The sequence below is a fragment of the Pterocles gutturalis genome, unplaced genomic scaffold (genome assembly GCF_000699245.1).
Source record: "Pterocles gutturalis isolate BGI_N339 unplaced genomic scaffold, ASM69924v1 scaffold13110, whole genome shotgun sequence".
In the NCBI taxonomy this organism is placed as follows: domain Eukaryota; kingdom Metazoa; phylum Chordata; class Aves; order Pterocliformes; family Pteroclidae; genus Pterocles; species Pterocles gutturalis.
This window is the reverse complement of record NW_010138408.1, coordinates 41,922-68,509: the sequence shown is the minus strand read 5'-3', so window position 1 is coordinate 68,509 and position 26,588 is coordinate 41,922. Positions and strand designations below refer to the sequence as shown.

Genomic DNA, 26,588 nt, shown 5'->3' with positions numbered 1-26,588 from the left:
CCTGAGAAGTGACCCAGGTGAAAAGCAAGGTTTTGTGGGTGCGCAAATCACTGGGAGGGCTGAGGATCAGGAGCGGGTCTGTGGCAGTACGGGGGAGCTACGAACCTGCTCCTTTGCCACTGCTGTAGAAGAAAAAAGGAATAAGAAACAGGTACATCTTCCTGGCATCACCTGAAGTTTGGGCTTCTTGTTTCACTGCCCAGTTGGCCCCGTGTTTAGCTGCCCAGTTAGCAGGAGTGAAACAGGAACTCTGCAGAGGAAGCAGTGCCAGAGCACATGAGGGAATGTGGGGAGTAACTGTGCTTCCTCTGTGCACCCTGTCACATCTGCGTCCCTTATCTAAGTGTTCTCTATGTGTTATTAGCAATAACTGAAGCCAGATTAAGGATCTCTGGTGTGAGCAAAGGCCTCTTTCCTGGTTTGTAAACCACAAACCTGGTTCCTGTGCTACCCAAGCACTAGCAGCAACTCAGTACTGGAGCTAGGGAGGAGTTTGTGGAGACTCCTTGTACCAACGTGGATTCTGGGTGTGGTCTGTGTTTTTTCTGTTAAGAGACAGGAGAGATATTTGTGAAAATTCTTCGAATATTTGCCTTTTAAAGAAGCCAAATGTAAGGGGAAGAAAAAACCCCTGCACTGTGCTGAGAACACTGCAGAGCCACAGACACGGAGGGGTTTATAGGAAGGTTGTGAATTGTGCTCTGTAATGGCAACCGGCACTGGAAGAATGCTGAAGAGCTCCTCTGTTCCTGTGGGAAGGGCATGGAAGGAGGGGCAACAGGGTACCTGCAGGGAGCTGAGCCCACATAGCTGCAAGGGAAATCTAGGGGCCCCCAGCACAGCGTAGGACGCATTTGCCACATAAGGAGCACCGAGGTGGCCTTTTGGATAATAGGAAGTAGAAACGGGGTTTAGCGCTGCTCCTGGGTGCTGGCTGTGCCCTCCAGATGAAACTGTCCATAGGAAAAGGCAAGGTCATTCCAGGGAATTGGTGTGGGAATGAACCCTATGTCACTTCACTCCTGGGATTGTAAAGAAATGATTTAACACAGTGCAGGCGTCTGTGACATCCAGTGTCCGAGGGTTTGGTGTGATGGGCATTTTAGTAGTTATGATGTGGGATGAATGTATGGCTTTTCAGTGGAATGAGATTCCTGCATAATAAACCTGTCACTACTGCATCGGAGTGAGATGTACGCTCTGCTCCTAAATCCGCAGGCTGTAGGGGTATCTGGGACCTGGGATTTTTATCCAGCTCACATCTGTTCAGCATACAGGGCTGGGCTGGGCTGGTGCACGTATGATAGCTGGGTACATGCCAAGCAAACAGGAGGTCTGTGCCACAAAGTGCTGACAACCCCGACCTGTGAATGATTTAGACTGCATTCCCTGACTCTTCTTGAACTCTGAAATTGTCTTTCCGGGTAGCATCTCCCTTCCCTTTCTGCCCTGGCTGCACAAATGTGCTCAATTAGGGTTAACTCAAACTGAATCAAACCTCATGCCTGAGGTTGGAAATCTTCCCAGTCAACTCACCACAGCCACATAGCATGGTGGGAGACAAGGCGAGAGGGGACATGAATGCTTTTCAGAGAAACGAATCCAAGGAAACTTTGTTCACTTTTATTTCTGCAGGAGATGATCCCCCCAAAGGAGATTTCCCTGTTCAGAAAAAATGCCCGGTGAGTGTTACAGCTGGTTTCCTTTTCTTTGCTTTCTGCTCAGCTTGCTCTAAACATTGCAAGATTTCTCTGTTCTTTCCTCTGTTGTGCTCTGGCTAGAGACAAACACCCTTTCTTGCAGAGGGTTGAAATAAGCATTAACAACTCAAGGGAAAAATCCTTCCACTAACCTGATTAAGTTAAGAAAGTGCAGCTTAAAGGGGAAAAATGAACTGTCTGAATGTTTGGGAAAAAAGAGTAAAGGTTTTGATTGCTGCCTTTTTCCTGAACACTCCTTTCCTTGTGGGAAAGGACTTACTTCTCTGAAGTAGAGGGGGATGTCGTGTGTGGGAGGGAGGGGGCTGACCTCTGCATTTGCTTAGTTTTATGAAACCCACCAGGGAAGGGACCCCAGATGCTGCAAAGCTGAAGGAAAGACAGGGATTGAGGACAGGCCACTGATGTGTGCTACAGAGCCCAACTGCAGTGTCAGAGGCTCAGATTTACATCTTTGGCTCTGATTTATAGCTAGATTCAGGTGAATATTTTGTTGCCTTGCAGCTTTGATGTTTGTGCAGGTTTTCAGGCTAATTCTGGTTGAGTTCTTGACCTCTAAAAACCGTATGCTGTATTGACTTCAGGGAGAACAGGGCCTGTATTGCACCTGCTTTGACTTGCAGGACAATATGGTGATACTTGCTCTTAAAGCTCACAGTCATGTCATTAGCAAGCCAACTATTTAACTCACAATTTTAAGTACCGTGCAGACGTTAACTATTGGATATCCAGAGCTCCTGGGAAATATTAATCTTTGTCCTATTTTGCAGCTAGTCAGCAAGAAGGAGAGGTGAAAACAAACATCTCCTGTAGCTGGCACTTTAAATGACCTTTCTTTTTTCTGAAGACACAGACGATCAACTTCCACAGTATCTTTAAGAACTCCATAATCCTGCAGATCCCAGGCTTACAGTGGTAGCTAAGCATAGCAGACTGTCTGTGCGCTCATGAATCCAGGCTTAGCCTCTTTGCTTTTGCTGGGGCACTTGCTGAGCAAGGTCCTCCTCCGCAAAAGCGAGCAAACTGCATCCGGCTCTCCGCATGGATGAAAGCTGCCCACTTTTGGATGTCCAGGCAGGCCACAGGCAGGTCAGTGACACAGCAGAGAGAATACATGAGGGTTTCTGCGTTTGCTGATGCCATCTCATGACATACAAGCCAGATGGAAGTCCCCCTGCTTGTAAGTCGTTGCTCTGTGTTTGCAAGTGCTTACTCAGGGTCCTGGCTCAGGCGCTTGGGGAGGTTTAGCTGGGAAGTCACTGCCTCCCGCTCTCCTTTCCCTGCTTGCCCCTGCTCATCTGGAGGAGGTGCCCACGCCAGAGCAGGAGGGGCTAAAATGGGTCACTGCCACTTTTTCTATGACTGCGGGTCACAGCATGGCATGTGATACCTTAAACCACTGCAGCTAAATCCAGCAGGGCTTGTGCATCGGGTGCAGAGGTGTAGGTTGAGGCAGCAGGGTTCCCAACACTTGGCTGTCTGGGTTTGAACAGTCACGCTCTGCATCTCCATCAAATGTTATTAAATCTCATGAGTACTGATAATGAGGTCTCTGAAATTCTGAGAAGAAGAAAAATATCCCTGTTATACAATTTTACTTCCAAGTTCAGAAAATGCCTCCAAGCACCCCTGGGAAACATAATTTGCTTCTCATGTCTTTTCTTCTTTATATGAAAAACTTGTTGGAGAAACATATTCTGTGTGTGCATATGTCTGTATGTTTGTGCATTTACAGCTTATATATGCCACCATTTTTAGTCTAAAAGCATGTGGCCCCAGTGTGGCCTCCAAGGGAGCCCACTCTGTCTTACAAGGTGTATGCTGACCATGATGGTTTCAGAACAAATAATAAATGAAATAGATAATTACATATTTACTCTAGTAAAGCAAAGAGGCCAAGGGTTTCTTAATAAAAAGGCAATCCATAAATACCAAGAGAAAAATATATATTAAAGGAGACAAAAATATTTTTCTTTAGAGATGCTGGGTTAAGTAATAGAAAGTGGTTTTTGTTGTGGGTGGTGTTTGGTTTGTTTTTTTTTGGTTTTTTGGTTTTTTTTTTGTAGACAGCCAGTTCCTTCTCTTTTGTTGCTTTTGTGTAATGTTGAGCAAGACAGCATCATTAAGCTAGATTCTTCTGAACTTGATGCCATTGCTTTGGGAATCCAAATAAGCTCAGGTCTCTTGGTGGTGAAATAAACCTGAATAAACACATCTATTTTGGTATCTATATTTGCATTTGGGACTCTGGGAAGAAATACAGGAATTCATTATTTCAAACATGAGGCACAGAAATGCATGTGAAGAGTTCATCTCACTTCACTGGTCCATACTGTGGCTGTTTAAAAAAATACAAATGCAGCTCTTAATATTTCACGTCCTCCCATCCCTCACCAAGTGCATGGCCAGCCCCTCTCTCCCACTAATTGGCAGAGGCTGGACAGTGCTCTGAAAACCTGCTTTCCCTGTTGCAAAACAGTGGAGATAAGCAGCTTCCAGCTACCAGCTGCTTAGCTCGGACCGCAGTGGGGCAGCAAGAGGGATGGAGGCCCACACAAGGTCATGCCAAGACTCATCTGTTTAAATGCCTTGTATTTTGCTTAGAAACTGCTGATTTTAGCTGGAATAGTCAGATTCAGTGAAAGAGTGGCCACTCTCAGGTTTTACAGTCCTATTGCTGTTTTGTTTAATTTTGATTAATAAATCGAGTTATCCATAGCTATGCCAGTGTTCTTGGAATATGGTATGGATGCCATGCCCGAGAAGTGCTGGACACAGGCCTGACACTCTGCTTCAGTGAACGTGGTGGCACAGTTTGGTGCAAGTGAGGTGCAGAGATTGAGGGCAGTTGTTGCATGGGAGGGAGCAGCTTCACGTGGAAGCAGACAGCAGCTCCCTAGGGTCGACCAATAGCTGACACAAGGTCTGATACTAGGAGATGGGGCTGTTTTGGGGCAGGGTAGTAGCTTCATGTGAAGTATCAGAGAAAAGTAATCTGAAGGTGTTTCTGCAGCTCAGTGGGTTTTTGCATTGCAGTGGAGAGGCGGTAGGACCCTTCCACTGGAGTTCCTGGAGCTACAAGCATGGTGGGCTGCTGACAGCCCACGAATCCCCATGGTGGTCCTTACTGGACCCATGTCAGCCAGGCTGATTCACCAGGGAGACTTAGCCAAAGCAAGATTGATGTGTGGTCCCTCCCTCCTTTGAGTCCAGCCCACAGGCCAGTCAAGCAGTAGTGGGTACCTGGTTTTTGGACTGGACTCCTCTTCACCGCCCAGGCACGGTGGGGATATGTTGTTGGGGTAGAGTTTTTCCCAGAGCTGATACGTTCTCATTTGTCTCCTGCAGAAACTTTGTGGCTCCAACTACCCCCTAAGCATTGCCTTCATTGTGGTGAATGAGTTCTGTGAGCGCTTCTCCTACTATGGCATGAGAGGTATGTGACCTGTGTTTGGGGAGCAACTTTCCTGTCCCTGGGTTTCTATACACACTGGCCTGGTGTTCCATGGCTCTGCTGTATGTAGTCTCAGCTGTCTTTCAAAGTCAGTTAGTACTTTGGGATTCAGGTGTGAATAGTGTACCCTAACATTGATGCTAAACCCTCTCTGAGCAGAAGCTGGGGCTAGAGAGCTCCAAATGGATGTTTCAGTCTAAATTTTTATATGATTCTCTGTCTCAAACCTGGTTTTTCACTGTGTGACATCTTTCATAGTCGTGTGCAATCAGTGTGTTTGGGAATTGAATCATACAGGCACCTAATTTGCAAATAGAAAATGTGCATAAACAGAACTACAGGTTATGGTAAGATAAGCTAGAAAATATATTTTCCAACTAAACATAAATGTTTATGAGCAAAGAATGCCTGATATTAATATATCTCACTTTGGCTTTCCTGTGTCAAGGATTATGAGGAACAGGTCTGAAAGCACAGATCTTTCCACGACAGTGCTCATAGCTGCTAGACAAATCAGTGGTTTTCTTGCCACTGTGATGTAGTTTCTTGCTTACCTGCAGAGAGGCACATTAATTATCTGATGTGATTTGCTTCTTTCCTTTTAGCTGTCCTGACACTGTATTTCTTAAGCTTCTTCCACTGGGATGAGAATCTCTCCACTGCTGTGTACCATGCCTTTTCTGCGCTCTGTTATTTCACACCTGTCATTGGAGCCATCATGGCAGACTCATGGCTGGGGAAATACAAGTAAGTGAAGACATCTTTCTAATTTAGACAGCATATATCTACACCATGCAGCCTGTGCAAGGGCAGGGCTGTGTATGGTCCCAGTTTTGAGCTAGCTCAGAGCGCAGCAAGGATACACTTGAGAAGGTCAGTTCCTCTCTGTTAAGGGGTGAACAGCAGATCTGTTTGCTCATGCTGTTCTGTGCTCCTCTTTGACCCAAGGGCCAATAGGCAACAAAGTTGGAACAAATTAAATGTCACAAGCACATTTTTCCTCCACTGTCCTTCCCTACCTACCTGAGGAAGGTGAGGTGTAGGGTGATTAACCCTCAGGCTGCCAAGGTCTGCTTCTGAGAAGGATTAAAAAATGGTGAGGAAGTGGTGTCATCCTCTAGATCTCGCAGTTTCAGGTGAAATGTCACTAACTATACTATACTTATGCTTTCACAGCATAGGGAGTATGTGAGCATTTTTATGCCAGAGAAGCCCAGGTTCATTCAAATAGTCTCTCTCAGCCCATAACCAGGTAAACTCTCCCTGAGTAAGTTAGGCAGTCTTCCCTTCAACTGGTAAGTTGTGGGGCCTTTATCTGCCTCAGAGTGGTGGTGAGCTGCTGGATATAGGACTTTGTTTGCTTGGCACTGTTTGTTCATCGTCTGAGGAGTCTTGGCTATCAGAGTGATGAAATGCAGCCGAACCCTTCTCTCTGGGACTAAGCACATCTGTCAGAAGAGTCTCAACAGGAAAAAAGCAGCTGCCATACGCCTTCCCAGAAGAAAGTTAAGGAGATATCAATGTTCTTTTTTCTTTGTGCTCAATTTTAGTCATTCTCTTGTCCCTTTGAATGAACAAAATAGCAGTGGCTGTTTATTTTTTAAGGTCACCTAACAATGTTCATTGGTATTTGAGGGTATCTGTCTTGCAGCATGATGTTGTGAGAAGGTAAATCCTTATGTTGACTTTTGTGCAGTAGGCAGGAGACTTTCCCTGGAGTAATCCCAGTGGCTTAATGGGAAGTGGCTCTCGCTGTAGCTGGACCGCTGGACCTCGGCTGGTACTGAGGACAGGATAACAGATTAGAGGGGCTTTTAGGAATGACCTGACATGGATCTAAATTAGCTGTTGCAACCAGGGTTTGGATTCATCAAGGACCACTTCTGTACTCAAAGCTCATAGGGCTTCTTCTAGTGCCTCTGTCCTAACAAGTCCTTCCATTTCCTCTGTGTATGTCTAGTCTGCACATAAATACATAGACATTGCTTAATCCTGAAGGTGATGAAGGAATAGAATACACTGAAGAGCCTGATCCTCCTAGGCAGATTGCTTCTTCTCCCTCACCAAGACAGAGGAGACAGATAGATGGGCACAGTCCTTCAGAGGTACTTGGGAACTGCAACAGACTTGTAATGGGGAAACCACACTCCTAATCTGGATGTTAGTCAGGTGGGTCAAATGTGGGTAATAATCCCTATAGATGCCTTCCAGTCGAGGGATTCACTTAAGCACATGCTACAAAATACCAGTTATTAGTAATGTGGAAACTGAGTTGGACCTGAACCTTCTATTTGCAGCCTTCCATGCATGACAAGACTGGAACATTTTTAGTTTATTCTGCTTAGCAATCTCTGCAAAGAAAGCAGGGGCTGTCTCTCCTTAATCTGAACCCATTTGCCTGTCTCTTTCTTCTGGTGCACTCAGTGTTGACACAAAAGAGTTATAGCTGCCTGCTGTACCAGTGGTATGAAAAAGCCAGTTCCTTGTGTGTCTGCCAAGTAGACATGCCATATCGGGAAGCATAGGCAAACTCTGTTTTCAGATTGTACATCACCCAGCATCTTCAGTCACTGCTGTTTGCTTTCCTCACAGGACGATCATCTACCTCTCCATTGTGTATGTGGTTGGCCATCTGATAAAGTCAGTCGGTGCAATTCCATCCCTAGGCAACCAGGTGGTTCATGTGTAAGTAGCTGTTGAAACCGCAGTGTTGTAGTAGGTTGCAATGGTAGCTGATTTACCCAGGACTGTCATTTGTTTCACCTCCATCAGGCCAGCAGTTTGAGGGCTGTGCATGGATTGCTTTTATCAGGGAAGGGTTTGGGATGTCTGAGTAAGAAAAGAAGTTGGAAACCACCACGGAGACTCTAAGCCCTTTGAGACAGGGACCTCTGATCACCCAGAGACTACACCATGCTACTGGCGTTTGGTGTCCTCCATCCAGCTGCCTGACGCAGGCTCATTCCTCCCTCATTTCCTCATCAGCGTAGCTGCCCAGCTCACCAAGGTTCCCCTGTGTGCGTGGAAACACAAAACCAAAGATAAATTTTCTGAAGTGACAGAGGGAGTGTCTGTCTCTTCCATAGGGTACTACCCTTCTTGCCCTCTAGACCTCTAGATTCTGAACTAATAGGCTCGTCAGAGTAGTTCCCCAGCTTGGTGTCTCTGGAACCACTAAGCTGTTTTTGCCTAAGTGGTCACAGCTCTAAGCTGCTCTCTCAGCACATGCAAGCAGGAGCACATCTCATTTACAGAACGGTTTCCTTTTGTCCCTGAACTGGCCAGTCCTGCCACTCCTCTTCCAACAGACACAATCTGTTGAGTCAATGGTACTCCGAGAAGACTAGGAGGTAGAAAGCACCCAAGAATGAGCCTAATTCAAACTATTTGTCTGTGCTTACCTGGGCTGAAAAGCTGCAGGAAAAGGTGTGGTTTTTTTTTTTTCTCCTTCCCCCTCCCACCGTTGATCTCTGCAATCTTTTGTTCTCATATGAGTGAAAAATAATCCCATGGAACTTTGATCTCTAGTATGTCTGTTGGGCCTCAGAACAGCAAGAAAATTACAAAAACTGTTTGGTTAATTGACTCGTACTGAATGCAGAAATCAGGATAATTAATTTGTTTTTTGCACTTATCTGGTTCATCATCACTACTCACATGCAAAATACAATGATACCACAGGAATCATGGTTGGGTGACACTAAAATGCTCTTGTAAGCACTGGAAAGGTTCTGCAATGGTGATATTTTTGTTCTTGCATGAAGGATCCTGTCTATGGTTGGTCTGTTTTTGATCGCCCTTGGAACAGGAGGTATCAAGCCCTGTGTCTCTGCGTTTGGTGGGGACCAGTTTGAAGAGGAACATGTAAGATTTCTTTTCTTTCCTAAAATCTGCAGTGTCTGCTTACTTTATGAGAATGTTTATGTAATCAAATCCTGTCATACTAGAATAAGGGCAAGTTTGCTAGGAAAAGATGTAGTGAGATGTGAGGTAGGATGGTTTGCATGAGACTTGAGAGAATCTGAATGCTTCAGGAAAGGAAAATGACAGCAGAACAGTACTGATATTGGGAATTATAGGTCATAATGCATCAAATCATCTAAATGTTAATTGGATGTCAGAGTAATTGGAAGATCCTATATCATGTATCATGGGATTGTAGCCATTTCTGAACCAGCTTAACAGGGGTGATTATAGTGCACTACACTAGCATACAGCAAATGAAAGATAAAATTGTATTACCAGCCTATGCTTCCTTGGGGATTTTTCCTCAAAACAGTCATAGTCTGTGTCTCAGGTGTTGTTCAGAAAGAACTGTAGGAAATTCCAGTCTTCTGAAAGTCGTGCTACTACCAAATCTACCCAGAATGTTTTCCAGATATTCCAAAATGGACAGTTCTGAGGACTTGGGAAAATATTTCTTTTTATTTCTGTTTATGCTCTGCCTCCTCTGAATCGTAGTCCAGTTGCTTCCCGTCCTTGTTCCCCATCATGACTGCTTAGCCCCTTGCCTGTGCTAATCTCAAACTCCCATTACGCAGCACAGTGGCTCAGACAGGGATAAGGTCGTGCTTAAAGAAGACAAGCAGGTCAGGAAGTACTAATCCTCAGCCAAAAAGCATAATTTTCTAATTGACCTGAAATTAAACACTTCAATTTATGTTGACCTAACACATAAATAAAAACTTTAGTTTTCTCAATGTCAATATTCAAATCAGCAACTTCTGTGTATGGCATAAGTCCTCAAATATGTAGAAGGCCACTGCTACAAGAAAGAAAATAAGTGTTTGGGTCTGTGATGAGTAGGCTTACATTCAAGGAAAATTTAAGATTGACAGTAGGAAAAATAGATGTAGAAAAGTACTGGAAAAGACTAGGACCTTTGGGAGATGGAAATTCCCATCAGCAGAGGCATTGAAGAAGGACAGTAGATTAATGGTCTATCAGGAAATGTATTGGTAGGGTTGGACAAGGGATGGGAGCCCTGTCGGACAGTTCCCTGTCTGACTTTTGCAATGCCCCAGCATGTAGTCAGCATTTAATGGATGAATAATATAGACTAGAATGTTTATTTTAAAGTTTTGGGAAGACTTGTACTTTCTTTGTATGAACTGTGTGATGCTGAAGTGGTGAAGTTTATGGTTACTAAGGACTAACAAAACCCAGGATGTTTCATAGTGATTTGTTCAAAGCAGATCCTTCTGCAGGCATGTCCATCCTGTGCTGTCAGTTGGACTCCGTGCTTTACAGGATGCTGCAGAAGAGGGAGCAGCAATCATCTGGTGGTCACCAGCTTCCCCAGTTGGTACAACTGACCAAAAGCAGGCTGGCAGTACGGCACATGTGCTCTGGGAATACACTGTGTGCATACCCGCATGTGGGCATCCCATCTTGCAGCACCAGTGGTTGTCCCAAAAGGATTGTAACAGGTGTTATAGCAGCGTTTTCAGAAGTGCTACTTCTATGAATATTAATGATTAATAATGTTTATCCAGCATCTTTCAATTACCACCTAATTACAGTATGATAATATATACCACTTATCTTCAGAGTGTTTTATAGACTTCAGCTAATGAATCTCAGCACCTCAGTCAGCCACATACATATTATTATCCCAAATTTACAACCACAACTGAGTTGCAGAGAAAAAACTTTATTGTCTGTGGTTGTGTGGCCTGTGCCCATTCTCTAGCATTCAGACTGCACCTCTCCAACAAATCTATCAAATACTAAGGCTCAAACATTCACCTGTGTGTTGTCTTCAAGAAAAACTAATTTAGAAAAAGAAAACTGTAAGAAGCCTTCTGATAAGGACAATGCATTCTGGTCTATTCATTCTTTTCAGAATGGAAAGTTTTGTATTTTACCATTTTGAAATGACTTGGCCTTTCATAAGAAAAAAAAGGTTTTGTGCTATGTGATAGGAAATTTAAGTTTTCAAAATGGGAATGAGAAGTTTTGATTTTGTAAGGAATGAAAGGTTTGAGGCTAACCAGAATATTTCTCCCCTCCAGAGTGGTGTTTGAGAGGGCTTATAATGTTTTTTGTCTTCCACTCCAGGTAGGATGAAATAAGTTTTGAAAATTCCCAGTGAAATGAAGCATTTGATTCCCCCTTAGTTTTCAGGACACCAATAAACTTCATCTGAGCCCTTAAGTGCACAGGCTTAGTTGTTCCATCTGGAAACTAGGGATGTGGTAGTTCTGTATATGACGTGAATAAATAAATTGCCCCTGCTCTTCCCATGTGGAGACAAAGTTATATTTTGAGGTAAATGCACACCATCGGTCTGGTTTTCTTTTAAGTACTGTAGTGTAATAGACTTGGACCTGCCACTTTGAGAATAGTACCACTACAAACAGAGATGGATTCAGGAGGTCAGATAGGGAAAGTATATTTATGTGCAGGAGATTTCCAAGCATCTTTGTCTATGGCATTACGAGTCCAAGCTAAAAATGCCTGAACAAAATTATATTTATGATATGTTATATGAATGCAAAGGCTGCTGTGCATATTAATTGAGGACCAAAGCTGCTTTCAAACAGTGTGATATGGTGTTTAAGGTACTAAGTAGCTCTCTCTTTGTTTCTTTATTTTCTGGTTGCCAAGGAGATCAGGATTACTGTGTACGGTACCTTTTCTCAAACTAGCTAATCCAAATCACATTGTTAATGTATGTCTGCTCCAAAGATTAAGAAAAGAGGGAGGGAATTCTTTTTTCCAGTCAGTGTAATTTGCAAGCTGCTGGGTCATTATTTTTACACTCATTTCTGCTTCTCTCTGACCACTTTTTTTTCCATCGCTGAAATCTGAAAATGTGTGAAATAAGATGCCCTAAATTATTTATTCATCTCTACCCTCTTCTCTTACCAGTACATGCTTTTGGTAATTGTTGCTCTAGACTTTATCATGTTAAGACCTGCATGCTTGAGTTTCTCTCAGCTCTCAGAAATTCTGAGTTGCTCAGATATGAAGGGTTAGAGATCTGGCATAAGGGATTTAACTAGAAGAGGACAGGACTGTGAGGACTCTACTGCACCACACATGTCAAGCTGTGGCAGGGCTATTCTGGGAGCAGGAGAGATTGCTGTTACATTTCCTTATGATGACAAATAACTAGTCACAAAGGTAGAATGAAGAGGAAAATATACTTTTACTAGCTTAGCAGTAGAAAGCTCCAGGTAATCAAAAACACTGGTAACGACAGAAGTGGAATGTAAGAGGTAGTAAGATGCAGTGCTGTTCACTATTAACCATGGGAACATGGCATAGAGATGATTGTTGTAAGGTTTACAAATCCTTTAATCCAGGATAAAGAATTTACAAGTAATGTATGGATTAGATTGCCTGGGACACACTAGGAAATAAAATTGTGGAAGAGCGAAAAGCTCAAGTTGATGAGATCTTCATAACTGTGCTGGGGCAAGGAAAAAAGCCCTTAATCCAAGTGAGGGTACCCCCAGACTCCTTGGTATGTGACAGTGAGAGGCAATGGGGCTCTCACCTTCACCTTCCCAGTACCTGCTTCACAAGGGGACATAAAGAAAAGCCCTCCCACCTGCCCACCCTCCCTGCAGTAATCTCCTGTGATAAGAAGCTTTTTGCTATATGAAGTAGCAATATTTCCCGTTGGCTGTCCCATCAGTCACATGAAGTTTTGTTACAGTTTTGGATCCCAGGCTTCATTCCTTAAGAGCTGTCCTCTTTTAGCTGCCTGCAATTCTTCATGTGTTCTCCTGTGTTCTAGCCTTGTGAATATTGTTGTCTCAGGGAGCAGAAGGAAGCAGGATATATTATAAGGAGAGGGGACAGACCCAGGCCCCTGAGGATCTTCCTCACACTCAGCTAAGTTAAAGCTTCACATTCAAGTGTCACTCAGGTCATAGAGGTGTGGCTCAGGGTGCCCTAATGAGCTCTCTGCTAGGCACCAAGCCATGTCCCAGGCAATTTGCCCGCTACCTGATAACAGCTGGGGGCAAAGCATAGATACGTACGGAGTATGTTGGCTGCCTGGGCTTGGGCTCATCCTTAAATGCTGATTTCACAGACGCAGGTGTCCCATAGCTGGAAATGAGTGGGGTAGGTCAGGTAGCCTTCTTTTCTTTCTACACTCTGCTGGCCCACCCAGGCACAGGGTGGAGGTTTAGCACTGTGTGTGTGCATGTGACTGTGCATTTCTGCAAGCAAGGAGAGACTGCTCTTGGTTGAATGCCTTCACACATTACTCCTGCAAAAAGGACCAAACTCTGCATCAGGTTCTCGATTCCTTCCAATTTATGAGTTATGCAGGAAGAAAGAAGATCAACAGTAATCCTGTGACTGTATGAACTCTAATAGGTTACAACATCAGTTAAATTCTGAACTCTTAGAGTTCATGTCTCCATCAGGCTCTTGAATTTGCTCCCATAGATTTAATTTTTACCCTATAAGTTTGAGGTTGACTGGCCTCAGTTTGGTAATCTCCTGTCTGATGGATACCTCTCATTTGCTGGCACTTTCTCATGGATGCTTCTCAAAATACACAGGTTTCTTTTTCTATTTCTACACAGGAGAGGAGGTTAAAAAAAAAAAAAAAGAGCTCAGACATGGGAAGAAATTATGAGCTTGTCAAATGCTGCTAAATTGGATTGAATTAGGTGACAGAGGATCTGAATCATGTTACTTGTTATGAATAAGTAAATGCTCTCCCCTTCTTCCAGTCTTGCAACACGCTTGAAGCGGTGGCTTTTCCTCTGAAATGCCAAAAAGCCCCAGAGTGCTTCTCAAGTAACACAAGCTGATTTGTGTGAGATTTACCATCACCAGGGCGCAAGCTTGTTTGCTTAACATTTTCTGCGCTGCATGTCAATATTTACCCAGCCTTCCTAACAAGAGAATTGATAGTGTTCAATTTGCAAGCCCAATGCTGTGTGTTAGCTGTGACATTAATATTGTCTTCTCTTGTTTTAGACCTCAGAGAGAAGCAAATTTTTTTCCATCTTCTATTTATCCATTAATGCTGGAAGTTTGATCTCCACGTTTGTAACTCCTGTATTAAGAGGTCAGTGTTGATTTAGAATAAGAGAATAAATTATCTGCCCTCTGAATACTCTGCTGTGCATAGTTAGGCTCTTATGACAACTGAATGGCAGAAATTACATTCTCTGTAGAGTAGCCAGTGTATTGCATTTACACCTTGTTAATCCTGCTGTAGTAGTGTAACAGATTTATAGCACTAGCAGACAAGTCACAGAAACTATATTCCTGGTTGTATTTCAAAGCCAGCCTGAACTGTAGAATTAAAATATGAAAGGTTGAAGGACCTATATGGTCATCTAATCCTCCTCATTGCCACTGAAGGATTATTCCCCCGTCTTGCCTGCAGATAGCCTGTGGATGGGAACTGATCTCTGCTGTCCTGTGCAGGTGTCAGGGCAAAAAAACTTAGCAGGGCTGGTTTTGAAGTCCTACCTTCTCCCTCCAACAGGGTACTGCTGACTTCTAAAGGGCTCTGTCCTGGCACCCAGGCGTGTCTGCTTGGGTCTGCTTGCAAGATTGCAGTCCTGAGCAACTAGCCTTGAAAACAAAGCACAGGCCTATGCCCCACTTAAGACCTACTTTACATTCTAGCCAGCTTGCACAACCCCTTTTAGTCCCTGAGTCTTTCTGCACTTACTTCATTGTATCGCACCGCCTAGAAGCCAAGGGGATTGGCACGTGTAAATACAGACACAGAGGTAGAGCAGCAGGCGGATGGGGATGGGGACAGGGACTAGATAGCTTTCACACTTAGTAACAATTTTTTTCATTCTGTTCCGTGGCCTCCAGGAAGCTTTTTTTGTTCGGAGTGGTTACTTTAACAGGCTGTTCATTTCACAAGGCTATGGGCAATTGTGCCTCCCTCATATTTACACCATGCATACGGGCAAAGACAAACGCTGTATCTCTTGCTCTTTCTCTCACCAGTGTCCCCAGGCCAGCATTGTTTTGGGAAGGGGCTTTTGCTTAATGTAGTCAGTAAGCAGATGAAAATCCACTCCCCTTTGAACATCAAAACCTGTGCCAATATAGCCTAGCGCAATGAACTAGCTGCAGCATGGAAATGAGGTGGAGAGGATGGGGGAAGAGTAAAATTTCCGCTAAGTGTGAAAGCTTTTCTTGGAAGAACAAGAAATCAAGTTCATAGACATTTGGCAGAAATGTGGAAATATATTGGACTTTTAGGTGGAGAAATCCAACTCATTTTGCATGTCAAACGTTCACTGTGCCCATAATGTCTCTCTGCCAGCTTTGCTGGATTTCAGATGATTTGCTGAAAATAAGTAAATAAATGCTGTGCATGCACACAGCTATGCAGCTACCACAACTGCCCGGCGACAACAAACAGGAACAACTGAAGCCTTTGTGGGTTGGTTTCCTGTTAACTATGTCGGCTTATTTTAGCCATTTTGTTATTACTGCATGTAAGAATGCAGTAGTTTGTAGCCACTGGCATACAAACACAGACCCCGCTGCTGGCTTGCTGTTTGCAACTGGACCTCTAAATTCACATGGTGCGAGAACTGACATGGTCCAAGAGGTGCAGGGTTTCAGTGAACCATAGCTCAGATTGATCAAAGCCATGCTGTAACAAACCTGGCTTCCTGATGGGTTGTTGCAAGACCCGACATTTGGAGCAGGCTGCCTCTAGTGAGATTGGGAAGGTGGCAAGAAAGGGAACTGCAGTATTAAGACTAATCCTGTGCTCCCACTTAGTAGGGGTAATGGCTTCCATTTTGTCCACTGTCAATTGTAATGAAATCAGATTCAGGTTTTTAGCTCAATAACTCATGAAGCTGGCACAAAATAATGTGGAAACACAGTACTAGTTATTTAGATCTAGGCAAATACAGAATGGCTTCAGGTTATTTTAAGTGTTGTGAGTTCTTTCCCAATTACAGTTCCTACTACTTCTTTTTGCCTATTTGTCTGCCCCCTCTCTTTTACCATTGTCATCAATATCCCATTATCAGCTGCTTTTACTGGCAGACACCAACCCTGCTTCCAAATTGTCTTTGTCAAGGGAGGACAGCTATTTCAAGGAGATTCCATTCACAATGTCAAACACCAGCAAGGAAGATTTAAAGCCAGAGGAAGAGACTGATTTAGGGGAAGCAAATCAAAGGCCCCAGTAACATAAGTCTGATTGTAATGAGGTGCTTTTATTTCTGACTTCTTTTTCAGGGGATGTGAAATGTTTTGGAGAGGATTGTTATGCACTGGCTTTTGGTGTCCCAGCAGCACTGATGGTGTTGGCACTTGGTGAGTAGCAACGATAAAGTTTGTAATGGAAGTTACCATTATTGTGTCCATGGATAAATGAGAAAATGCACAAATTCACTATCTCTGGATGGATACTGCAACGGGAAACTCAAGGGTTCAAGGCCATCCACAGTCATCCACAGTTCAGAACAGCAAGAATAATCACTAGTTCACTTAGTAGTGGGCAGACCGTGGTATTCCTGCAATCCTTTGTTATGATACTGTGACCTGTTGGATGTTTCATAATACAATTGCCTTGCTCTATAGAGCAAAGGCGGGCACCAGTATGATTCTCCTGATGGCTTGCAGCTTTGCTTATGAGCAGGCTTGGCCTTTGAGCTGAAATCTGAGCAGTCCTCAGAGCTCCTCAGCTTATAGAAGAGAAGCTTAGCATGCTACTTCTAGCCTTTCCACAGGCTCTTTGCAGCTTGGGGGCATCTTTAATGGCTCAGACTTTTGCTTCAGAATCTGTGCACCACACAGGAATCGCAGGAGGAGCTGAACGAGATGTTACTTTATTCTGAGCTGTCTCACTTTGCTCAGCTGAAGTAATTCTCACAATTACAATCACAGTTTATTATTATGTTGCAATAAAAAGCCCTTATTGTCCAAGTGTCAGAAGGCAGCTTCAATCACCCGACTTCCTAAAGCTTACATCTTAGCCCCATTAATGTACTTTTCAAGATTTCTTCTTCAACCCTTATAAAATACTCAGCAGTTTCTATATTCTTAATGCTACTCCTTGGTAGCCAATACAGAGGACACCCCATTAGCTTTAGTTTCACAGTTGCAAGCTGCTGAGGGGAACAGTCCCCTTATTATGCTGCATTTGAGAGGTTTTGACACAGCATGGGGTGTCTTCTCATTCAGCTTGTTAGCTTAATTGAGAGACCAAGCAATTGTGTAATTTCACCACAGCATCTGTGGTTTCAAAAGTTCATCCCCCAGAGAATGTGAATGCTGCTCTCTCCCCTCAAACTTCCATCAGAGAGAAGAATCAGAGCACTGGAGAAATGTCATCAGGCCACAGCTAACGTTACAGAAATTATTTTCAAAAAAGTGCATGGTCACGGGCCTGAGAAGCTTTTCTTTTCCCTGTGGCCTGTTCCTATTAGTTTAAGGCAGCACAGGCTCCTCTGTGTGCCATTGTGTGATAAATGTTTCTAGCAGGGTAGTAGTTGCCCAGGGGAAAACGGACGTGTAAATATTGCAGTTTTGGTGAGGGCATCAATCGAAATGTGTTTTTAGCTAGTGTCCTGCTGCCAGATTCCACGGCCTGCCCGGCAAAGCAGCTCTGTGTTCTTTTGTAACATGCTAAAATGCTCTTGGAAGTTATATATTGGACTATGTGAGCAGCATGCAGAACTGGAGAAAATACCCCTTCAGCCTTGACTGGCCCTCTCCCTGTGATGATGGAAAGCATGGATAGATTTAGAGGCAGAATGGAAATCTTAGAGCAAGATTTTCTGGGCTGCTTCTGTTTCTGAAAGATGGGAGAAGATTGATATTATTTAATTCCAGATGCCAAACCTAATAGAAGAACCACAGTTCCCAAAGGAGTCAATGATATTGCCAGAGGGTATTTCAACAAACCTAATGAATCACCTTTTAGAGGCACCAACAGGTCCACAGGAGATGCTAAAGTTTAGGTAGTGCAACTAGCCACTCTAGGTGACTTTGGAAAAGGATCTTTCACTGCGACTCACCTAAACTGACTTCAGAGGTCTCTCTGACAGTTATGAAAGTCAAAATTGGATGCAAAGGGTCTTCATAGTTAGAAAAGAGAAATGGTGAGTTCCCTGCACTGTCTCAGGCCTCCTGTGTTAGGACAGAGGTGCCTGCTTTTCTCCCCTGGCTGTGGACTGACACAGACAATTGGCTTAGTTTAGAACATTGAGGTTGGTTTGTTATATGGATTTCATGCTCAGCTTTTATTGTGCTTCTCCCTGCTAACGTCTTTGGAATTGCAATGTGCTCAGAGGCTCTCAAAGAGCAGGACAAATGATATGTAGTCAGATAGCCCCCTCTCTGACAGGATTTTGAAGCCTCGGTCCAATATTCTTTCTGCTTTGAGGGAGAAAACCAAGACAAAACAATATCTTAAGTTGTATATCCCTTCATGGAAACCGTAAATGGAGGTAATTTCTGTTAACTCCAGTGTGTGATGCAGTGACCTTTGTGGCAGTTTCCATTGAAATGTATGTGAGATACAAGTACATACAGCCCACATTGGAACTGGATTAATCCTCATGGTTGCAATGACTTAAGGCTGATTTCCAACATCAGGTGCAGCAATTCAATGTGAATTGTATTTTAAGTTTAGCCTACAAAAAGCATAGATGGGGGGAATTTTCAAAGCTTTGCTTCCCGGCATGAATCAGATGTGGAGGCGCCTGTTGTGCTAGAGCAGATCATGAAAAGATGGCAGTGCCTTCCTAGGGAACACACTGCCTCTTGTAGGATGTTGCATTTTCTTCCATCTGAAGGCATTAAAGGAGTCCTATATATTTATTCTGTTAAAAGTGCAATCCTGTAAGCCCCAATGGGAGAGGATATTTGCTGAATATAGGGGTGGGGGATCCTCCCCAGAAGCCAGTGCAGGACTGAGCCTCAGTCATGGGAATTCCCTTTTGGATTATAATATTTTTCAGTTGTGTTCATTGCTGGAAGTGGACTGTACAGAAAAACACCACCACAAGGAAACGTCTTACTTGAAGTGTGCAAATGCATCGGCGTAAGTGTGTGCCATTCTCTTCTTCATGCATGACTCTGAGGTTGCAGGTCAGAAAACTGCAAAGGGAAAGGGGAGGTGACATTTGGAGTTCTTGTATATGCTGCTCTTGGACATCTTGCTGTTGAGCTGTAAGGAATAAGAAATACATTTAGGTCCTAGTTTATTCTTCCAACATTTCAATTGTTTTTCCTTAGCTCCATGAACTGTTCAGCTGATGTCAGTACAACCACTAGTGGCAGGTGCTGGTGGAGACTGAACTGAAAGGAAAACTCAGAAACTCACAGAGTATCAGATATATGACTAATTTTTTTCAGATGAATAATTTTACTGACATGTATGTACAGTAGTAGTACACGTTCATATTATACACATTCAGCATGTTTGTGTAAATGCAAAAGACACCTACTGAAGTTGCATTATAGGCTTATCAACTATTTTTCATAGTGTGTGTGAGCCTAATATAGTATGTGAAAAAATTCTCTCTTATTATTAGGTGGATAATCATGTTTCTTTTTCAGGAAGCTATTGCTAACAGAAGATGTTTTCTTTTTACCTAGGTCAATCTTAGGGGCAGATTTACCTTGGGGAAACAGGCCAGATCATAAAGACAGGATTTCTAAGTGAGGTCTGCCACTCTTTTTGCCAGGATGGCTGTGTTCAGAGTGTTCAGTGACTGGAGCACACAGCATAAACAAACAAGTTACAAATTTGATGTCACTGATTTCTCCTCCAGTAACAGACCAACTTGAAAGCTGGTCTAGGAGTGAATGAGACATGGGCTGCACCAGGAATGTGTAAAGAAAGGTCTAGAGAACAAGAAGGGAGTGAGAGTTCTGGCTGTGACATCACATTTCCTCCTCAGCACGGGGGTCAGTCTGACAGGTGCTTTTTGGAAGAGAACTGAAGAAATTATATTTAAAACTTTATCATGTAGATTCATAGAATCATAGAATGGCCTGGGTTGAAAAGGACCTTAAAGATCACCTAGTTTGAACCCTCCTGCTGTAGGCAGGGTTGCCAACCACTAGAGCAGGCTGCCCAGGGCCCCATCCAGCCTGGCCTTGAATGCCTCCAGGGATGGGGCATCCACAGCTTCCCTGGGCAACCTGTTCCAGTGCCTCTCCCCCCTCTGTGTGAAAAATTTCTGCCTAATATCCAACCTAAATCTCCCTTATCTTAGTTAAAAAACATTCCCCCTCGTCCTGTAAACATGTAAAACATGTAGCATGTTTTAAATCAAGCATGCAGCAGTCTTTGGGGGTTAGTGTAACATTTGTCTCCAAAAGACAAGCCCATGAGGTAGTTCATTTCCACATCATACTTTCATCAACTAATGTCACAGAAACTTCCCTGCAGAGAATTGGCTGTAAAGCATCCAGTCCAAGATTTTTGAAGTGTCCAGCAATACTCTTGCAATTTTCTGTCACTGCTTACATTTTGGGGGTGGGGAGGACTGCCTTCAGTTGGGAATGTGACAAGGGGAGATATGCCAAGAGGGAGTTATTCACCTGTTTTTCTCCCTAGTTTGCTATTAAAAACCGGCTGAAAAACCGCTCCAGTCAGATTCCAAAGAGAGATCACTGGCTGGACTGGGCTTCAGAAAAATACTCGGTAAGTGATGTTCTACCTGGCAGATTTGGAGGGGGAAGGGAAGAGACAGTCAGACAGACAGGGGAGACAGAAAGAGTGGCCTGGCCATACCACTCCTCACATGCACTGGGCTCTCATTTGTCTTGTTGCTTCCCACATCTGTACTCTCCTGACCCTTAATGGACACTTTAGGTGCTACACTGAAATGCAGAAATGCAAATATGTCCAATATCATGAGTAAGTGCAATAAATAACTGCCATGCAGAAAAAATAGGAGCTCTCATGCTTTGTGGCTTGAATCACCTGTTGGCTTTTCACCCCCATCTTACCTTTTTGCCTGTTCCCTTTGTAGAAACAGCTGATTGGGGAGGTTAAAATGGTGACACGCGTTCTCTTCCTCTTCATACCGCTGCCAATGTTCTGGGCCCTGTTTGATCAGCAGGTACAGTACAGTGCATTGCAGGTCTGCCTGCTGGCCTGGGTGTGCACCCTTGTCCTTCCAGGGTAACACAAAAGCATCCTGGAGGCTCAGAGTGCCATGCTCCTACCAGGTGTCCAGGGGCTTGCTGAGGCAGTACCCACTGTCACTGTTGGCCATTCCTTCACAATCCTGCTGGGTGAGAAGGAAGAATGTGCCCTGCCTACTGGCAGGCGTTACAGGGAAGGGAAGGAATAGATGGGAAATAATACCTCCAGCACTGTCTTCTCCGTCCCCATGTTTTCTAGTCCCATAGGACATCTTGAAGGCTTCACAGCTGTCTGTTTTCTCCTTAGGGATCCAGGTGGACTTTGCAAGCCACAAAAATGAATGCTGATTTTGTGAGTACTTAATGTCATCAGGGCTGGTAAGACTAGTAGTAACATCACTGCTCTTGCTTTTTAACCAGAGTCTCACAGTACTAAGAGCATCTGCTTGATCAGTCTGAGGGAGTTGCACTTTTGCTGGTTAGAAGTGAGATGCTCTGTGCAGCCATGTTCAGTTCATCACAGCACATCTTGATAAGAAGCGAGGGCTGGGGAGCCATCAGCAGCCTGCAGGGTCAGCAGTGCTGACCTACTGGCAACCAGTCACTCTGTGACCTTGAGCAGGTAGGTTTTCCAGTCTTGTACCTTCACTGAAGACAAGTCAGGGAAAGTTCACACAGCTTTTTTAAGGTGTAACTAGAGCCATTGTAGTTGTATATTTCTGCTCTGGCTTCCTTGGTGGTACATTAATGAAGGCTCACAAAACCACCGGGAATCTTGTGTATAGGGTAGAGATGTGATGAAGATTACTTAGTAGCCATAAAGTTCTTCAAAGATGCAAATGGCAAATCATGCAGGGTGCAGTGGCAGATAAATGCAGACCAGCTATCTGCCTAAAGATGCCACCATACAGGGCTAGTTTCTGGACATATATGTTTTAACAGGCCATCTAGATCTTACCTGTGGATGCTCACATCAGAATTTAGGATTGTAAATACCCATTTTTGAGTTTACAATTGACTGAAAGCCCAAAATTTGAGCCCTTCTATGTCATTCCTGTTAAAATTGGGCTCTCAATATGTGATGCTCATTAGCCTTAATTAATTCAAATGAGGCATGAAAAAGATTACACCTTGGGTAATATTTATCCACCTCAGAAAGAAAAAACAGTGAAAGTTCACACAGTCTTTGTGATGTGTATCTAAAAGCTTTGCTTTCTGCTGTTTTGCTTGTGTGCACTTAGTGTTCCATTAGCAGAAGAACTAAGAATCACAAGGTGTCAGTTATTAAACTCTTGCTGGTGGAGAGGGTTATATTCAGGGCTTTTTTTATCACACCAACTTGGATAGATTTTTGGCTTGTGTTTCAGTCTCATCCCCTCTCCACTGGTGGGATGTTCAAACTCATGAATGTGAGAGTTAACTGCAACATTGGGGTGATCCCTCCATTAGGCTTGCTGGAGTTCATTTTTGTAATATTCCGTGTTTTTCCCTTCTGTAGACAAATGGCTCAGCTAGGAAGTCTGGAGTTACACAGGGAATGATTTAGTGCGAGATGAAATGTTTGCATGCTTGTTTCCTAATGACACATTTGTATAGTGTGCACACAGTAGCAGGAGGGGATATTTACCTGATATTTTTAATTGTTAGGCTCCTTTGCCATGACCAGTGGTTTCTGCTCTTGCAGGAGGCAGCTGCTGGCAGAGACAGGCAGCGATTCGAGATTCAGCTCAGGACAATCCTGGCACACAGGAGACACCCCCCAGCACTTTATTGGAAAAATATTATTTGCTTCCTATTTTTCCCCCTCTTCACTTTGTCTTAATTTCAAAATGAAAAACATTGTGTTGAGTTCAGAAGAACACCAGCCCCTCCCTGGAGGCAGCTGGTCAGTCCCTTTTGGGGACTGGGATCCCTCCGTCCATCTCTGTTGACCTTGCCCAGTTTTGGGGGCTGAATACAGTGATGCAAGGGTGAGGCACTTCTTATAGCCTTGAGGACTCTTGGCTCAAACCAAGAAATCACAGTTGAACAGTTGACCAAAGCCCATTCAGTGCCCTGCTCCATGGACAGAGGGAAGGAGGAAAGAGGTGTTTGTGCAGCCCTCTGGCTCAGGGGTGGTCTTTTGTTATCCTTTTGAGGTGCTTGGGAGAAAAGCTAACATTGGTCAGAGGATCCTGAAGCTTGAGAGCTCACTCGCAGGATCTGGGCTTTTCCCATTACAGAAGCAAGGAGGGATGAAACTCTAAGTCAAAATCCCACCTGGGACAGTAACATGCCCATTCCTCCCCACTGACCTAGCTCATGGCTCAGCCAGTCTGAAGGATGGGCCTCAGTACCTGGCATAGGCTATGTCCCAGCTGCCATATATCAAGGTCTGAGTGTAGCTTCCTTCTGCAAAATGATTCTCATCAAACACAGTGTCCTTAGATGACAAGTGTCAAGGGCACAATATCAGCCAACATAAAGCATTTCAGGAAACCACCTTTGCTGCTAAGGCCTGTCCTGGACTGCTTCTTGCTTATTTGCCATATGCACTGTTATATTATGGTATTTCTGAATCACTTGGAATATCTTTTTTGTTTCAGGGAATATATGTCCTTCAGCCTGACCAAATGCAGGTAAAGGATACTATACTGTAGGAAATAACCCTCAGAAATGTATTTTACTTTTCTCTCTCATTTTTATTTTTGTCATGGGACCAGTGGCCTTTCTCTGCTCCTTTTGAAGGTAATAGCAGTGTTCCTCCTGACTGCTGTGGTTTGGACTCTGCCTTTTTGCTCACTAGTTGTTTTGAAAGCTTAGAGACCCCAAGGATGTCCTCACCCAGAGGCTGAATCCTGCAGAATAGTGCAGTGGTGTGGGGAGACATGCCATCATAATAGTACTTGAACTAGTGCTGGCATGTGGGAGATACAAGCTGTGCCTCCTTTTAACATGCCCCTGCTCTGGGATGAGCATTGTACCTGAAATATGTTTTCTTCTTCCCTTCCTGCAGGGCAGATGAAAATGTGAGGGCTCCAAGACAGTGCCATGTTGTCACAATTGATTACAATTCCTACACTGAACAGCTCTGGAGAAATTCAAAGCTGTTCTGCTCCCTGAAATCTTGCTTTGAAACTGAAACAGCATCTCTGTCTGCTTGTTCTCCATCACACTCTGTTTTCTTGCTCTGCCACTGCTGGCTGGCAGGCGAGCTCTGGCCCTCCTGGGAGAAATGTAGTTCCTGGGGGATTACCAAGCTGTGTGGAAGAGCAAGAAATTGCCAGTCTTACAGAATGGTGCCTGTTCCTCTGGGATTTTGCTGAAGTCCCAAGATGTTTCCATTATTGCTGATTTATTGCAAGGTCCCACCACAGCACTGAAGGTTGCCTGCTTCTATCGTCAGTGGGTTTTGTACTTTTAAAAACATAATGCTTCAGTTCTCTCTTCAGGGAAATTGGGGCAGTGATGCTTGCTTACCTCTTGGGGGGGAGGATATAAACAAAATGTATTTGTGCCTGTGAAAACCAAATAACAGAAGCTGTCGGATTCCAAACTATTATTATATTTTAAAAGGAGGTTTTTTAAGTGTTTGTTCATGTCCTTTCTGTAATGGAATTATTTCTGGAGAACAGTGCTTTATGAGTTTAATTACTGGAAGTTGCTTTCTAGTCACTAAACTCCCATTCTTTTGTATTGCAGTTCTTAAATCCACTTCTTATTCTTGTCTTCATCCCAATTTTTGACCTTGGTCTCTACCCCTTGATAAACATGTGCAAATTTAATTTCACGTAAGTACTTGGGGACAATGCAGATGCCTCCGTTCTTATTCTTTTACAGCAAGTGTGCAGAATAGCTTTTAAGAAGAAACACAAATTTCTATTCACCCTTCCCAGTACTTGCCCCTACTTCAGCCCCAATAGGCAGCACCACCCTCTTCCATAGGCCCTGGAAATGTTGGATTCTGCGCTGTACAGGTTTTCCGTGAAAGCAAATACGAACAGTCCCTCTTTGAATTTGATCAACCTTATCTCTTATATCACTCCTAAATAATTCCCTCCCTGAAAGGTCCCTGTCAGGCATAACTCACTGTCCCATGTGAGCTACATGTGATGTTGTGAAAGCAGATTCTGTACCAGAATCTGAACCCATGAATACATAAAGGAATTTCCATATGGCCCAAGTATTTTATTGCAAGTGTATGTTAGAAAGAAGTGCAGTGAAATAGGAGCAGACCTCCAGGCTGGCTCTGAGACCCACTTTATGCATTTGGGGGTTTTTAGTATCTGTAGTCAGCATCTGTGAACTGATGCCCTTTAGCAGTGGGAGTATGTTATGTGCCCTCTGGAGTGCCTCTGCCAGTGCTGTTTCAGCTGAAAGGAACCAAGTTTCCATGCTGCGGCACCACTCTGAACCACAGGGTGGGAAGGGGCGATGAGTAGGAGGAGATTGGCTTATAAAGCGTGTTCCTGATCCGGCCTAAAATGCTGAATAGAAAAAACCACATCAAATGGGGATAGAAGGAGCCTCAAAAGCCTGTCCCTTCACTCCACTGATCCTCTCCCATCATGTTGAATTACTGGCACCTAAAGACAGGTCAAAGGCATTGTCCAGCCCTGCAGTGGTGCCCTTTGGAGGACACACATCAGAAGCTGTGCTTCTCCATGCTGCCTCCGTGTAAGCCTGTGCCCTGGACTGAGCCTCGACTCAACAGTAAACTTTGTGTCTGATGACCAGTTCACAGACTAGTTCACCCAGCAGCACAAACTCATGCCCTGATTAGGACTGAATGCTGTGCTGTTTCTGTCCCTTGGATGTGGGATACTGACAGGCTCCTACCCAGTTTAGCTGCAGTGGAAATGCTGTAGCCTGCAGGGAGTTGGCCTGTGTGGCTGCAAAAGTTTGTGCTACAAAATTCCGATGCAGCGTTGAAAATCAAACTTTTTTTTTTTTTTTTTTTTTTTTTTAAATTACAAGATGCAAGCAGTAAATATTTTCTTATCCCAGGGCATGCAACTGAGAGACAGAATTTGGGTTCCTAATCTGGATCCTAGTCAGTCTGGAATGTGAATCCAGACCATCACAAAGAGTAGAGACCACTGAACCTAGAACCAGATTTGTTTCAAATTTTGACAACTCAATACTCAGTTTGGACTTGTCATTCTAGACCCATTTTATTCTGCTTTATATCAGGTTGTCTCATGTAACTCTGGTAGAGTTGGATTAGTTTTTCTCCAAGTTCAGAAACAAGCTCTTTATTCTCTAGAAATGTAAATGTATCGGCATGAGAAATAACCCAGAATGATGCCACAGATGGTCAGGAACATTGATGACACAAACTATACATTTCTCTTTTCCTCATTCCT

The 26,588-nt window shown here is 43.8% G+C and overlaps 1 protein-coding gene across 1 annotated transcript in view; it reads left to right on the top strand.

Annotated features, from left to right (window-relative positions):
- Positions 1-1,550: 1,550 nt before the first annotated feature.
- The window catches only part of SLC15A2 (solute carrier family 15 (oligopeptide transporter), member 2), a 38,790-nt gene continuing 13,752 nt past the window's right edge, over positions 1,551-26,588 (top strand). Inside the window, exons 1-13 of the mRNA XM_010082999.1 lie at positions 1,551-1,682; positions 5,067-5,154; positions 5,778-5,919; positions 7,765-7,857; positions 8,937-9,036; positions 14,122-14,212; positions 16,375-16,452; positions 19,104-19,186; positions 20,711-20,797; positions 21,129-21,218; positions 21,551-21,595; positions 23,829-23,861; positions 24,925-25,013. Of these exons, the coding sequence (XP_010081301.1) occupies positions 1,551-1,682; positions 5,067-5,154; positions 5,778-5,919; positions 7,765-7,857; positions 8,937-9,036; positions 14,122-14,212; positions 16,375-16,452; positions 19,104-19,186; positions 20,711-20,797; positions 21,129-21,218; positions 21,551-21,595; positions 23,829-23,861; positions 24,925-25,013 (1,151 nt within the window). The remainder of the gene's footprint in view (positions 1,683-5,066; positions 5,155-5,777; positions 5,920-7,764; positions 7,858-8,936; positions 9,037-14,121; positions 14,213-16,374; positions 16,453-19,103; positions 19,187-20,710; positions 20,798-21,128; positions 21,219-21,550; positions 21,596-23,828; positions 23,862-24,924; positions 25,014-26,588) is intronic.